The 14,057-nt window shown below is 38.2% G+C and overlaps 1 protein-coding gene across 3 annotated transcripts in view; it reads left to right on the plus strand.

The window, feature by feature from the left end:
* Positions 1 to 294: 294 nt before the first annotated feature.
* The window catches only part of TMBIM6 (transmembrane BAX inhibitor motif containing 6), a 37,121-nt gene continuing 23,358 nt past the window's right edge, over positions 295 to 14,057 (plus strand). The window contains exons 1-2 of one of the 3 annotated variants that reach the window (XM_053708044.1): positions 295 to 362; positions 7,206 to 7,292. In XM_053708044.1, coding sequence (XP_053564019.1) covers positions 7,237 to 7,292 — 56 coding nt within the window. In that variant the 5' untranslated portion in view covers positions 295 to 362; positions 7,206 to 7,236. Of the gene's footprint in view, positions 470 to 6,818; positions 6,878 to 7,205; positions 7,293 to 14,057 lie in introns of those variants that run through there. The other 2 variants (XM_053708042.1, XM_053708045.1) reach the window with 2 other exon arrangements.

The following is a 14,057-nucleotide window of genomic DNA, read 5'->3' on the forward strand; positions in this document are numbered from 1 at the left end:
TATAATAAATACAAAGGTCAAGGAAACACGATCGGACATTTTGCCAGATAGCAATATGCAAATCCAATCACGACACCAATATGTAATGCTCTAATTGCCCGCTAGATAGCGCTTGAGAGCAAAAGTATCAACCACAACCCTTCGCCACAGTTTAGTTGTTTTGAGGATTGTGATTGGCTAGCGGTGCAACCTACCTCTGTGAGCTGAAGCAGTGTTTACAGTTTCACACACTAATAATAATCACTTCCTCCCTCATAGCCAATAGTAGGACGGGTTTCGGGAGGCGGGTCTCTGTGTAAGATCTGGTGGTGTGACACGTACGGCGGAAGCGGAGGGACAAACCGAGAGGAAGTGTTGTACTGGTGAGTATTGGTGGAGCAGCTCCAGGTGAGATACTTGGGTTTGACGTTATATCAAGGAATCAGAGCAGCGCGTACGGCAAGTGATATTCAACGTTTTCTTTATTGAGGTACATTGAAGCGGTCCGATCTACCAAAGCCCTATACAATATCACCATAACTATTCACGGCAGCGGCTATACTGATGCCCTGTTTGTGCCATACGCGGTCAGCAGTGACTGTCAGAGCATGTAGATACCATAGATACAAACGTGCGTCACACTCATAGTGCGCGTTGTTCTTTAGCTTTCTGTTTCCTGGTTATGATCATATATTTGCATAATGAGGGCGCTGCTATACACAGTAAGATTTGTTAGCAATTAGGTACGTACTGACTGAATAACTGGGCCCTAGTTACAAAATGGCTAACTTAGCATGCAGGTCGTGAGTGGGTAGTTTATTATGTTTGCAGTATGAGCTTCTATCCCGTGGTTCTGGGGCAAAGGCAAGTTATTCTGTTCACAGCTGTCCAGTTTAATGCGCAGGGTCTTGGTTTATAGAGAGGGCACTAAGACAAACAGAAGAACTGAAAGCGACATAGGTATTATAGTTTAGATGTTCAAAAACACAAAGCCAAACATAACTTTATATTTATTATGAACAAAAATAGTCAGTGTGTACAGTTTTCTGCCCCAAGAGAGACCGGTAAAAGAAACATCTATTTGTGCAATTTTTTTTGTTGCCTCCCAATTTTTTTTTTTGTTGCCTCCCAATTGAATGACAATTTTTCTGATTCATATACACATTGCATATCTGATATATGTATTTTTACAATAAACTCAACCCACCTGTGAAATCAAATAGCCCCCAGATCTTGTTGTAAAAGAAAAAATAAATGCTACTCAAGCCACAATTTTAAATTGCTCACTGGACCTTGAAAACAAAAAATACCCACACCATCCAATATACTAGTTACCTTAGTTAGGCTATTATGGCAGGCCATCAAATTCGTATATTAATTCCCCAGAAATGTAATAGTAGATGAAACATTGCATTTAACATTTATTTATTTTTCTTGCTTTTAGTGTAAAAAAAAAATCATGCATCTCCTAGACTCCCTACAGAATTCAGAACTCAGATTCTGTACTTAAAGGGACATTTAAAATCAAATTAATTCCCCATAAATTGCTTAATTGTGCAAAATTTAACATTCACAATACTCTTTCGTTATTTATTTTGCCTGCTTTTCCTGTGATTTACATAGAGATTAGTTGATATGTGCAGACGCTCATTTATATTTCTACGAAATTGGGCACTACAAAGGAAGTAAGATTTAACAACATTGAAGGCTTTTCAAAGTAATGCATTTTTTATTAAATATAATTCTCTATAAATGCATTAAATTTAAACATCAATACAGTACTCACATATTTTGCTTGCTTTTTTGTTCAGGTAAAAAAATATTTTCTTTTCTGCATCAGAAATGAATCTGCATTGCAAATTATTTGCATTTAAAACTTTAATTACATTTTGACTTTTCTCTGTTCCCATATAGGGACAGTAAATGTTGTGCACAATGTTGCATAATTCTGCACTATATGCAAAATTATGTAACGCAGGGATAGCCTTTACGTATGAAATGTAAAAATAACAAATTTGAGGTCTAAAACTATACTTGCCTAGTAAGCAAAGCCATTGTCTTTGGAGCAGCAGGTTTTTAACTAGCATGTAATAGGCTCACTGTCAAATAACAGCGTGCTCGATCGTGCCATTCGACTACATGTTGCACTCTCCTGTGCTTGGTAAAACAGCTGTCAGTCTGGGACCACAGTACTTATACACTTTCCTTTCTCTTCACAAAAATACTAATACAATTTGTTATCTTGCAAGATTACTTGATGATCCTCTGAAGTCTAACACATAGGTTTTGCTCTGGTACAATTTTTTTTTTTTCTTCAGTTTTTTTTTTTTTTTGTGGGGTAGAGTTGATATAACCTAATATTTTTGTATTATTGCACAGGTTTCTTTATTAGAAAGTGTGTGTGTATGTATATGTGTGTGTATATAACAGTCCGTTTGTACCCTTGATGGGACATGTAACCAAATTTTTTCTTGTGATTTAGATAGAGCATACAGTTTTGAATACTTTTCCAATTAACTTATTTGATCTTATTTGCTTTGTTCCTTTTCATGACCTTTGTTGAAAAGTATACCTAGGTAGGCCCATGAGCTGGGAGCTAGCTGCTGATGGGTGGCTGCACGTATATGCCTCTTGTGATTGCTTGGTTGGTTTACCAATGTGTCCAGCTATCTCCCAGTAGGTGCATTGCTGCTCCTTCAAGAAAAGATACCATGAGAATGAAGCACATTTGATCATAGAAGTACATTGGAAAGTTGTTTACAAATGTATGCTCTATCTGAATCGTGAAAGACAAATGTTGGGTTTCATGTCACTTTACGTGTTAAGAATGTTATTCGCTGTTTGCTTTCACTTGTTTGTAAGTTTATGACTTTGATTTGTTGCTTCTTAAAGTGTCAGTAAACCTAAAAAATGTTATATAATTCTGCACATAGTGCAGAATTATATAACATTACTTTAGTGCTATAGTTATTAAACCTTTTTTCCCTTTGAATTTTTTTAAAATATACCCGTTTTACAGACCCGCTCTCTGCTGAGCGGGTCTGGTTTTTTTTACACAGCGCATCGGGCCAGCTGTATAGTCACAGCCCGGCCCGACCTCGCCATTATACACAGTGCAGCTCACTCCTGCTCTGTCTGACAGCAGGAGCAAGCTGCACTTAATGTTATGGCGCGGTCGGGCCGGGCTGTGACTATACAGCTGGCCCGATGCGCTGTGTAAAAAAAAAAAAAAGACTCGCTCAGCAGAGAGCGGGTCTGTAAAATGGGTATATTTTAAAAAAAATTCAAAGGGGAAAAAAAGGTTTAATAACTATAGCACTAAAGTAATGTTATATAATTTTGCACATAGTACAGAATTATATAACATTTTTTAGGTTTACTGTCCTTTTAAATCCGTTTTAGTCCAAAGATCATTCAACTCTTGGATCAGTGTCTCATTCTCTCAGTTTATATATACTTTGCACTTTGCCCAGTATCTGTGTCTTATGGACATGTTTTGTGATTTATTTGAAGATAACACGCATTCCAGTTTTTTTGTAACGTTTAAAATAAATATACTAACTTTTAATTCAGTCTTTTTCTTTATCAATTGTTTGGCCAAGTTCTTTGGCCTTTTTGCTTTGTGTAAACTGAGATTTTACTGACGTGATTAACCATTGTTTATTTGGCATCTTTGTGGTAGTCCTTCCAGAAAAGGGTTCTGGTATTAAAACAACAATTATCTGCTGACAGAGTTATCGGTCCCAAGAACTCCAGCACTCTATCAGCCCCTGGCCGGTAACCTGGAAGTACGTGAAAAGGCGCCCAAAACAGTTGGCGCTTCCTGGAGTGCCATAACAAAATACTGGATGAACTACTCAGCAATAAGTTATATCGGAGAGAAAGGATGTAGGCACTACAACCAGGTGTTTGGCAAAAAAATCCAAAAATGTATTTCTTAAAAAAAAAAAAAAAAAAAAAAAATCCAAGTACAAAAGTTCATGGTCGAAAAAAACTTAGACATGCAGGTGTGACAAAGGCAGTTGGCTGATGCGTTCTGCGCCCCCTACAGGCGCTAGCGCCTATAGGGGGCGCAAAACGCGTCGCCCAACTTCTTTTGTCACACCTGCATGTCTGTTTTTTTGTGTTTGTTTTTTTTCCCTTTTTTTCGTCCATGAACTTTTGTACTTTTTTTATTTTTTTTATTTTATTTTTTTAAGAAATACATTTTTGGATTTTTTGCCAAACACCTAGTTGTAGTGCCTACATTCTTTCTCTCTGAATGATCTGCTGACCATTACAAATTAATGGTGCTTTAAATGAAACGCATTACTATTATGAATATAAAAGATGTTACGCTTTTTACGCAAAGATATTTTTGAAAGTTCAAAGTATACTGGGTCTATACAGCTCCAGCATATTGTTTCAAGACACTTTAGACTGCAAAGTTCCCTGAATAAAAGGCAACTTTAGCGCCAAGATTGGCACTTCATGCATGAGCCATGTGCTGATCTCGGAGTGTAAGGTAAAATTTGTTTCTGATGATTTGTTACACCAACTGAAGATTTTATTATATATTTTATGATGCAAAATTAATATTTTATTACAAATATCTCCTACCCCACCTCGAAGTGTAAATTCTTCTGCAAATTTTTGTTTACAAATAAATCTTTAGGGCTCTATTTATCAAGCTGCATCGGACAGGGGCGCACATGCCGGAATTCAGCGTTGCATACGAGCGCTATTTTGATTGACAGTTTCTGCCTGCGCATGATTGGCTGTGCGCGGGCAGGAACTGTCAATCTCCCTGGTCGGACGAGACCGGGGAGATTGAAATTCACCACCTTAGAGGTGGCGAAAGGTTAGGGAAGCAGCGGTCTGATGACCGCTGCTTGATGAATACTAACTGCAGGTTCTCTTGTGAGAACCCGCAGTCGTAGGCAGGCCTAAGCCTACCAAAGGGGTTGATAAATCGACCCCTTAATGTAGCTAATACTTTAGTACTGACATTTTAGTATATTTGGGGATGCAACAGGCAAACATGTCTATTTTGAATGAAAAAATAAAGATAAAGGAACTAATTTTATAAATAATTTAATATACTTCAGCGTGTAAAATGGGTCATTGGGAAGACATTAAAGTTGCTAACATTTTACAGTACACCATCCCTTTAAAGGTATATGAAACCGAAACATTTTCTTTTGTGATTCAGGCAAAGCTTACAATAAAAAAAAAAAAAAAAAGTTTACTTCTATCATCACATTTGCTTCATTCTCATAATATTCTTTGACAAAGAGATATCAAGGTAGGTTTCTGGAGCACTAAATGGCAGGAAATAGTGCTCCTGAGATTTTTTTTCAACAAAGGATACCAAGATAACGGGGGGGGGGGATGATAATAGAAGTAAATTAAAAAGTAGTTTAAAATTGCATGCTCTATCTGGAGCATGAAAAACAAATTGGGTTTCATGTCCCTTTTAAAGTGAAAGTAAAGTTATAGATTTGTGAATAGTAGTATAATATAGTGACAAACATTGTAGTTGCTAACTTAATTTTTCATAAAATATATTATACTATATCTAATCTATCTTCTATTTTGGCTGTCCCTCCCGCGCGTTCTCGAGTCGATCTATGTGCATGCGCTAAGTTCTTCGCTTAGATACATACTAGCAATGTCCGTGTAACAATGATAAGGATCGATATGGGAATTCACTTTCCAAATGCGCATGCGGCTTTCGTGAACGTGCTAGTTGAGTGACATACAGTTGAGTTTCACACATTCGCATTAGAACAAGTGGGAGGTTATCATGGCGAGTTAGACGCCAATAGGGGAACCAATCCGTTAGATACGGATGAAATCGTTACTCTGGTATTAGAATATTTTTTTTTATGCAGGTGGAGGAACGCCAATAATCTTCAGCAAACGAACAAAGTAAATAAAGAGTTATAAATTGATTTATAAGTAATCATGAATTAAAGTACACTTTATTTTTTATATACTTTACATTGCAAATGAACGATGACTATAACTTTCACTTTAACTGGCACACTCACCAATCTGCTTCCAGGCAAATTCCAAGATCAGGAACCTGAAACATGCATATAGTGCTGATTTCGATTATTTTTCTTCAGTACTGCATAACCAGCTGCCACACATAATTATGTAATCTATAGAAGATGAGGGTGAAAGAAGACCCTAAACTTTTATCAAATAAAAGAAACCTTCCACAGCATAACATTTTATGCACCCCCCCCCCCCTTTTTTTGTTTTTTCTTCATAATTCAGATGGAACATACCATTTGCACACTCCTGAGCCTAACTCTCCAGCAAAGGATATCAAGATAAGGAAGTACATTTTATGATTGGAAAGGTTTTTTTGGGGGGTTTTTACTTTAGCACCAAACCCACATGTTCTATTTTTGCTCTGGTCAATTGTTCATTTCTCATAGTTTAGTTTGTTTTATCATACTGTCTGCTTTCTGGTATACTTTCTTCTTTTTATTTTGGAAAATGCTGTAGCACCGTTTTACTACTACTTATATGTAGCCTTCTGATTTGTGTTTAAAAGAAATAAACGGCATATTCTCTCTGTTCTGAGTTTTGGCATCCCTACATTTTATGGCAGGCAAGATAAGCATTTGTGTATATTAATTTATCATTCCTCTGTTGTGTATGCAATCACTTGTGTTGCCAGGGGAGATCATTAAGGGTAATAATGACTGTCGTGGGGCGGGACTCTGTATGCTGAGAACACGGTGTGTGATCTCTGTGGATGAGCTCAAAGCCTGTGATTTGCTTGCAACAGGCTGCAATAATTGCACCATCTAGATCAAGATGTCCCATGGGCCACAATGAATCCGTGAGTAGCCCCAGAGAAGCTTAGGAGTGAGCATTGTCTTGAGGCAGCTGAAACAGAGAGGTTTGTATTAAGTTGTCTCCCCACCTCAGTTGCTATGCTGAGACCTTTTTATGCTGCTATATCCAAGTATTATTTTTCCAGGTTGAGCATGAACTGAAATTGTTGAGTTGATTTGGGTGCGTATGTCTTGTAACAAATTGAGTATTTGTTTGTATGACATCTTTACTGTTAATGGGTTTAAAGTGTTTCATTGGGATGGCAATTCTCCCAATCCTACTGCTGCATTAGGGTTCTTCTGTTTAGTAAGTAGCAGTGTAAAATAGACTGCAACTTTCATAACAGCATGTATGAAATCTGTTAAATCGCCGCCTTTTTTCTGTTTTGACAGGTAACTGTACGACTCATTGACAGCAAGCACAATGGACTTTCTTGATCGGAATATCAACTTTAATGCTCTTGTCAAGTTTTCACACATGTAAGTCTTTGTAGCATTTAGCTGTTTTTGATATCCAAATATGCATTATTTTAATGTTTTTATTTAACCAAGCTATTGATAATACACTATCTTTAGTCTTCTACCCTGGTAAAAAAAAAAAAAGGTTTTCTGTGTTTTTTTTTTTTTTTTTTTTTTTTTTTTCCTTCTAAATCTCAAGTTTTATCTGCCTTTAAGGATAACATTGCTATAAAATATTATGATTATTGCTACAAATAGAATTTTTTTGAAAATTATTCTTGCTGCCAAAACCATACAAAGCACCTGAGAATTTACTTGCATGATGTCACAATTTGGTCATTCCTCACATTACTTAGGTTGCTGTGTGTTGCATCAGCTGATGTGTTGTGCAATATGATTATACTTTTTAGTCATATTGCACATCTTATTTGTCAGCAATCTTTTATGATTTTAAACAATTTATGGTTATTTCATCTAAAATTCAAAGCAAAGCTAAACATAAATATCAGTTGGCATTAATATTATTTATGTATATTAAATGCAAATTCCTTCTAAATACAGAGCAGGGGAATTACTATGTTTTATTTTTTTCTCCACATTTACAACTAACATCCACATTAACTGTTGATTGTAATTTGTCAGAGATTTAAGAAACACTCTGAGTAGTATCTGTTTGACTGGTTTTCTATTTCTGCCGTCAGAATACTAAAAAGGACATGAAGCAGGCCCGTAGTCTTGTATGGAGGCGCTATGATATAAATGTGGCAGTGTTATATTAAGTATATCCTCCTTTTGTCTATACTCCCTGGCTGCTTCCGCTTAGGTTTAGTTTTACTAAACTTATTTTACCCTTTGTGTACCACGCTTTCCAACATGAATAGATCTACATTTAAAATAGCAATGATTTACTGTCACTATTAAATTGTGTTTGTAGCATTTAAATTGAATACTCTGGACCTGATGAGCAAAAACATACCAGCATGTAGAAATCAGCTTGAGTATTAAATACAAATCTATAGATGTCTTTCTCTCAAGCTAAAATTTGCATCTCTGATATTTTTTGAGGGACCTCACAACACTGATGATCTTACCACAGCGGAGAGCTTTAGATCATTGGCTGTCTGTGTTCTTGACCCAGAACTCTCATACACTCCGTATATTGGTATGGGGAAAAGCTGCAGTTGTTGATCTGTCCTGCAAATTATTTTTGTTTATATGTAATTTGTATGATTTACATTTTTTACTAAAGTTGTTGTTTAATCTATTTATTACCTAAAGTAAAATAAAATTTGTAAGCAATTCTGTTGCAAAAATTGGTATTTAGAGTGTGGTGGTAATTTGTAAAAAACGTTTGGACTATTTCATGCTCTAAAACAAGCTTTCAAGCGTTATTATTCGAGACTTGCAGAAGAAACAAAATGTGTTTTGTCATTTTTAAAATATGAGGCCAACATGAAGGTATTACTACATACTTAAGTACTTTTTTATTTTTGTTCTCTTAGTATTGTTTCTTGAAAATATGTACATCTCCTATACTACTGGATGTTAGCTGGTGATTGGTGGCTACACACATTTCTCTTATCATTGGCTCACTATGTTTTCAGCTAGCTCCCAGTAGTCATTGCTGCTCTGGAGCTGATTTTAACTATGTTTGATCCCTTTGCAGGGGTAAATGTAACCAAAATTATTTTAGTAGTAATATTTGATTGGTCCCATTATTGTTTCTTTTTCTGTTTGAATTGGTATGAAATCTTTATACTTCCTGCCAGTTAATGTTTGAATAGTTTTTATTATATGCATTCTCTGTATATGTATGCATACCTATTGCAGTTTTTGTAACTTGTCTGGAAGTTAATCTGTATGTTTTTTGCTGGTAAAGGGATATGAAGCCAACTTCTCTTTTTTTTTTTTTTTTTTTTTTTTTTTTTCCAATGATTGAGCATTTGATTTTGAACAACTTTAAAATTTACTTCTATTATCTCATTTGCCTTGTTCTTTTGGTATCATTTGTTTAAAAGCATACATGGGTAATATCAGGCGCTGCTGATTGGTGGCTGCACATATATTCCTCATTTTATTGGCTGACCCAATGCATTCAGCTACCTCCCATTAGTGCATTGCTGCTTCTTCAACAAAGATACGAAGATAATGAAGGAAATTACATAATAGAAGTAGAACATAAATTGGGGTTTCATTTCCCTTTATGCTTATGTTTACTAAATTGGTACTAGCACAAACCCATGTTGGCATTTTAAAAGTATTGTGAAAACCACAACTCAAAACATTTGCATTTTAAGTTCCTTGTGTTACAAATGAATATGCAACTTCTTGCTAAATCCACAAAGACTTTCTTCAATACCCTGAACCGGCTACGCCATACTGTAAACCAAACACTGTTGCTGATCTCTGATCATAAGAGGGGAAATGCTTTGCAGCAATTTCTTGGTGGCACCCAGAATTGTGTAATGAAATACTAGGGTACCACAAAACACTGTGTTGAAAAAACTAAACTAGAACTATGCTGATAAGTGATCTTCATAATTAATTTCAGGTGTAATTTGCAGAAAGGGTGGTTGAATTTACGGAATAAACCTCCTTTAGAGGTGGTAAAGACAAAAACTGTGGGGACTTTTAAGAATGCCTGGGATAAACATATGGTCATTCTACAAACAAGTGAAACTTACACTTTATATGATATATGGAAAGTTTTAAAGGGAGACTAAACCCAAACTTTTTCTTTCGCTATTCAGATAGAGCATGCAACTTTCTAATTTAATCCTATTTTTCTTTGTTCTCTTGCTATCTTTATTTAAAAAGCAGGAATGTGATGCATAGGAGCCGGACCATTTTTGGTTGAGAACCTGGGTTATGCTTTCTTATTGGTGGGTAAATGTAATCCTCCAATACGCAAGCACTATCTGTGGTGCTGAACCTAAAATGGGCTGGCTGCTAAGATTTGCATTCATGATTCTCAAAGAGAGCAAGAGAATGAAGAAAAATTGATATTAGGAGTAAATGAGAAAGTTGCTTAACATTGCATGCTCTATCTGAATGATGAAAGAAAAAAAAAAATTGGGTTAAGTGTCCCTTAAGACCTGTGGTTCTCACTTGCTTTGAAAATCTTAGTTTCTTCTGTTATGTGTGATCAGTCCACGGGTCATCATTACTTCTGGGATATTATCTGCTCCCCTACAGGAAGTGCAAGAGGATTCACCCAGCAGAGTTGCTATATAGCTCCTCCCCTCTACGTCACCTCCAGTCATTCTCTTGCACCCAAAGACTAGATAGGAGGTGTGAGAGGACTATGGTGATTATACTTAGTTTTTATAACTTCAATCAAAAGTTTGTTATTTTACAATAGCACCGGAGCGTGTTATTACTTCTCTGGCAGAGTTTGAAGAAGAATCTACCAGAGTTTTTCTTATGATTTTAACCGGAGTAGTTAAGATCATATTGCTGTTTCTCGGCCATCTGAGGGAGGTAAAAGCTTCAGATCAGGGGACAGCGGGCAGTTGAATCTGCATTGAGGTATGTAGCAGTTTTTATTTTCTGAATGGAATTGATGAGAAAATCCTGCTATACCGTTATAATGACATGTATGTATACTCTACACTTCAGTGTTCTGGGGATGGTATTTCACCGGAATTACTCTGTAAAAATACATTAAACCTTTTAATAGGTATTTAATTCATGTTAAACGTTTTTGCTGGAATGTAGAATCGTTTGCATTTCTGAGGTACTGAGTGAATAAATATTTGGGCATTATTTTTCCACTTGGCAGTTTGCTTGTTTTGATTATGACAGTTTCGTTTCTCTCTCACTGCTGTGTGTGAGGGGGAGGGGCCGTTTTTGGCGCTCTTTGCTACGCATCAAAAATTTCCAGTCAGTTACACTTATATTTTCTGCATGATCCGGTTCATCTCTAACAGAACTCAGGGGTCTTCAAACTTCTTTGAAGGGAAGTAGATTCTCTCAGCAGAGCTGTGAGATTTATATAGTGACTGTGTTTTAAAACGTTGCTCTGTGATTTTTATGTTTAAAATTTAATTAGTGTTGCTTTACTAATGGGAACAAACCTTTGCTAACAAGTTATGTTGTTTTTAAAGAGTGATGCTATAACTGTTTTTCAGTTCATTATTTCAACTGTCATTTAATCGTTTAGTGCTTCTTTGAGGCACAGTACGTTTTTGTTAAATAAGAAAGGTTCTTCAGGCATACGGCTGCGGCAGCATTTTGGATTGAGTCTCTGGAAGAGAACCTTAGTTCCGCTACGCTGGACGACATTACGGACAGGCTTAGAGTCCTTAAACTAGCTAATTCATTCGTTTCGGAGGCCGTAGTACATTTAACCAAACTTACGGCTAAGAATTCAGGATTCGCCATTCAGGCACGTAGGGCGCTGTGGCTAAAATCCTGGTCGGCTGATGTAACTTCTAAGTCCAAATTACTTAATATACCTTTCAAGGGGCAAACTTTATTTGGGCCCGGTTTGAAAGAAATTATCGCTGACATTACAGGAGGTAAGGGCCACGCTCTACCTCAAGACAAAGCCAAAGCTAAGGCTAGACAGTCTAATTTTCGTCCCTTTCGGAATTTCAAAGCAGGTGCAGCATCAACTTCCACTGCACCAAAACAGGAAGGAGCTGTTGCTCGTTACAGACAAGGCTGGAAACCTAACCAGTCCTGGAATAAGGGCAAGCAGGCCAGAAAACCTGCTGCTGCCCCTAAGACAGCATGAACCGAGGGCCCCCGATCCGGGACCGGATCTAGTGGGGGGCAGACTCTCTCTCTTCGCCCAGGCTTGGGCAAGAGATGTCCAGGATCCCTGGGCGCTAGAGATCATATCTCAGGGATACCTTCTAGACTTCAAATTATCTCCCCCACGAGGGAGATTTCATCTGTCAAGGTTGTCAACAAACCAAATAAAGAAAGACGCGTTTCTACGCTGTGTACAAGATCTATTATTAATGGGAGTGATCCATCCGGTTCCGCGGTCGGAACAAGGACAAGGGTTTTACTCAAACCTGTTTGTGGTTCCCAAAAAAGAGGGAACTTTCAGGCCAATCTTGGATTTAAAGATCCTAAACAAATTCCTAAGAGTTCCATCGTTCAAAATGGAAACTATTCGGACAATCTTACCCATGATCCAAAAGGGTCAGTACATGACCACAGTGGATTTAAAGGATGCTTACCTTCACATACCGATTCACAAAGATCATTACCGGTATCTAAGGTTTGCCTTCTTAGACAGGCATTACCAGTTTGTAGCTCTTCCATTCGGATTGGCTACGGCTCCAAGAATCTTCACAAAGGTTCTGGGTGCCCTTCTGGCGGTTCTGAGACCGCGAGGAATTTCGGTAGCTCCGTACCTAGACGACATTCTGATACAAGCTTCAAGCTTTCAAACTGCCAAGTCTCATACAGAGTTAGTTCTGGCATTTCTAAGGTCGCATGGATGGAAAGTGAACGAAAAGAAGAGTTCTCTCTTGCCTCTCACAAGGGTTCCATTCTTGGGGACTCTTATAGATTCCGTAGAAATGAAGATTTATCTGACAGAAGACAGATTAACAAAGCTTCTAAATGCATGCCGTGTCCTTCATTCCATTCAACTCCCGTCAGTAGCTCAATGCATGGAGGTGATCGGCTTAATGGTAGCAGCAATGGACATAGTTCCCTTTGCACGCCTACATCTCAGACCGCTGCAATTGTGCATGCTGAGTCAGTGGAATGGGGATTACTCAGATTTGTCCCCCACTCTGAATCTGGATCAAGAGACCAGAAACTCTCTTCTATGGTGGCTTTCTCGGCCACATCTGTCCAGGGGGATGCCTTTCAGCAGGCCGGACTGGACAATTGTAACAACAGACGCCAGCCTTCTAGGTTGGGGCGCTGTCTGGAATTCTCTGAAGGCTCAGGGACAATGGAGTCAGGAGGAAAGTCTCCTGCCAATAAACATTCTGGAATTGAGAGCAGTTCTCAATGCCCTTCTAGCTTGGCCCCAGTTAAAGATTCGGGGGTTCATCAGGTTTCAGTCGGACAACATCACGACTGTAGCTTACATCAACCATCAGGGAGGGACAAGAAGCTCCCTAGCAATGATAGAAGTATCAAAGATAATTCGCTGGGCAGAGTCTCACTCTTGCCACCTGTCAGCAATCCACATCCCGGGAGTGGAGAACTGGGAGGCGGATTTCTTGAGTCGCCAGACTCTTCATCCGGGGGAGTGGGAACTTCATCCGGAGGTCTTTGCCCAAATACTTCGACGTTGGGGCAAACCAGAGATAGATCTCATGGCGTCTCGCCAGAACGCCAAACTTCCTCGCTACGGATCCAGATCCAGGGATCCGGGAGCGGTTCTGATAGATGCTTTGACAGCACCTTGGAACTTCAGGATGGCTTATGTGTTTCCACCCTTCCCGCTGCTTCCTCGATTGATTGCCAAAATCAAACAGGAGAGAGCATCAGTGATTCTAATAGCGCCTGCATGGCCGCGCAGGACTTGGTATGCAGATCTAGTGGACATGTCATCCTGTCCGCCGTGGTCTCTACCTCTAAGACAGGACCTTCTGATTCAGGGTCCATTCAAACATCAAAGTCTAACTTCTCTGAAGCTGACTGCTTGGAAATTGAACGCTTGATTTTATCAAAACGTGGTTTTTCTGAGTCGGTTATTGATACCCTGATACAGGCTAGGAAGCCTGTTACCAGAAAGATTTACCATAAAATATGGCGTAAATACCTATACTGGTGTGAATCCAAAGATTACTCCTGGAGTAAGGTTAGGAT

This window comes from Bombina bombina, chromosome 3 (genome assembly GCF_027579735.1).
Source record: "Bombina bombina isolate aBomBom1 chromosome 3, aBomBom1.pri, whole genome shotgun sequence".
Taxonomy (NCBI): domain Eukaryota; kingdom Metazoa; phylum Chordata; class Amphibia; order Anura; family Bombinatoridae; genus Bombina; species Bombina bombina.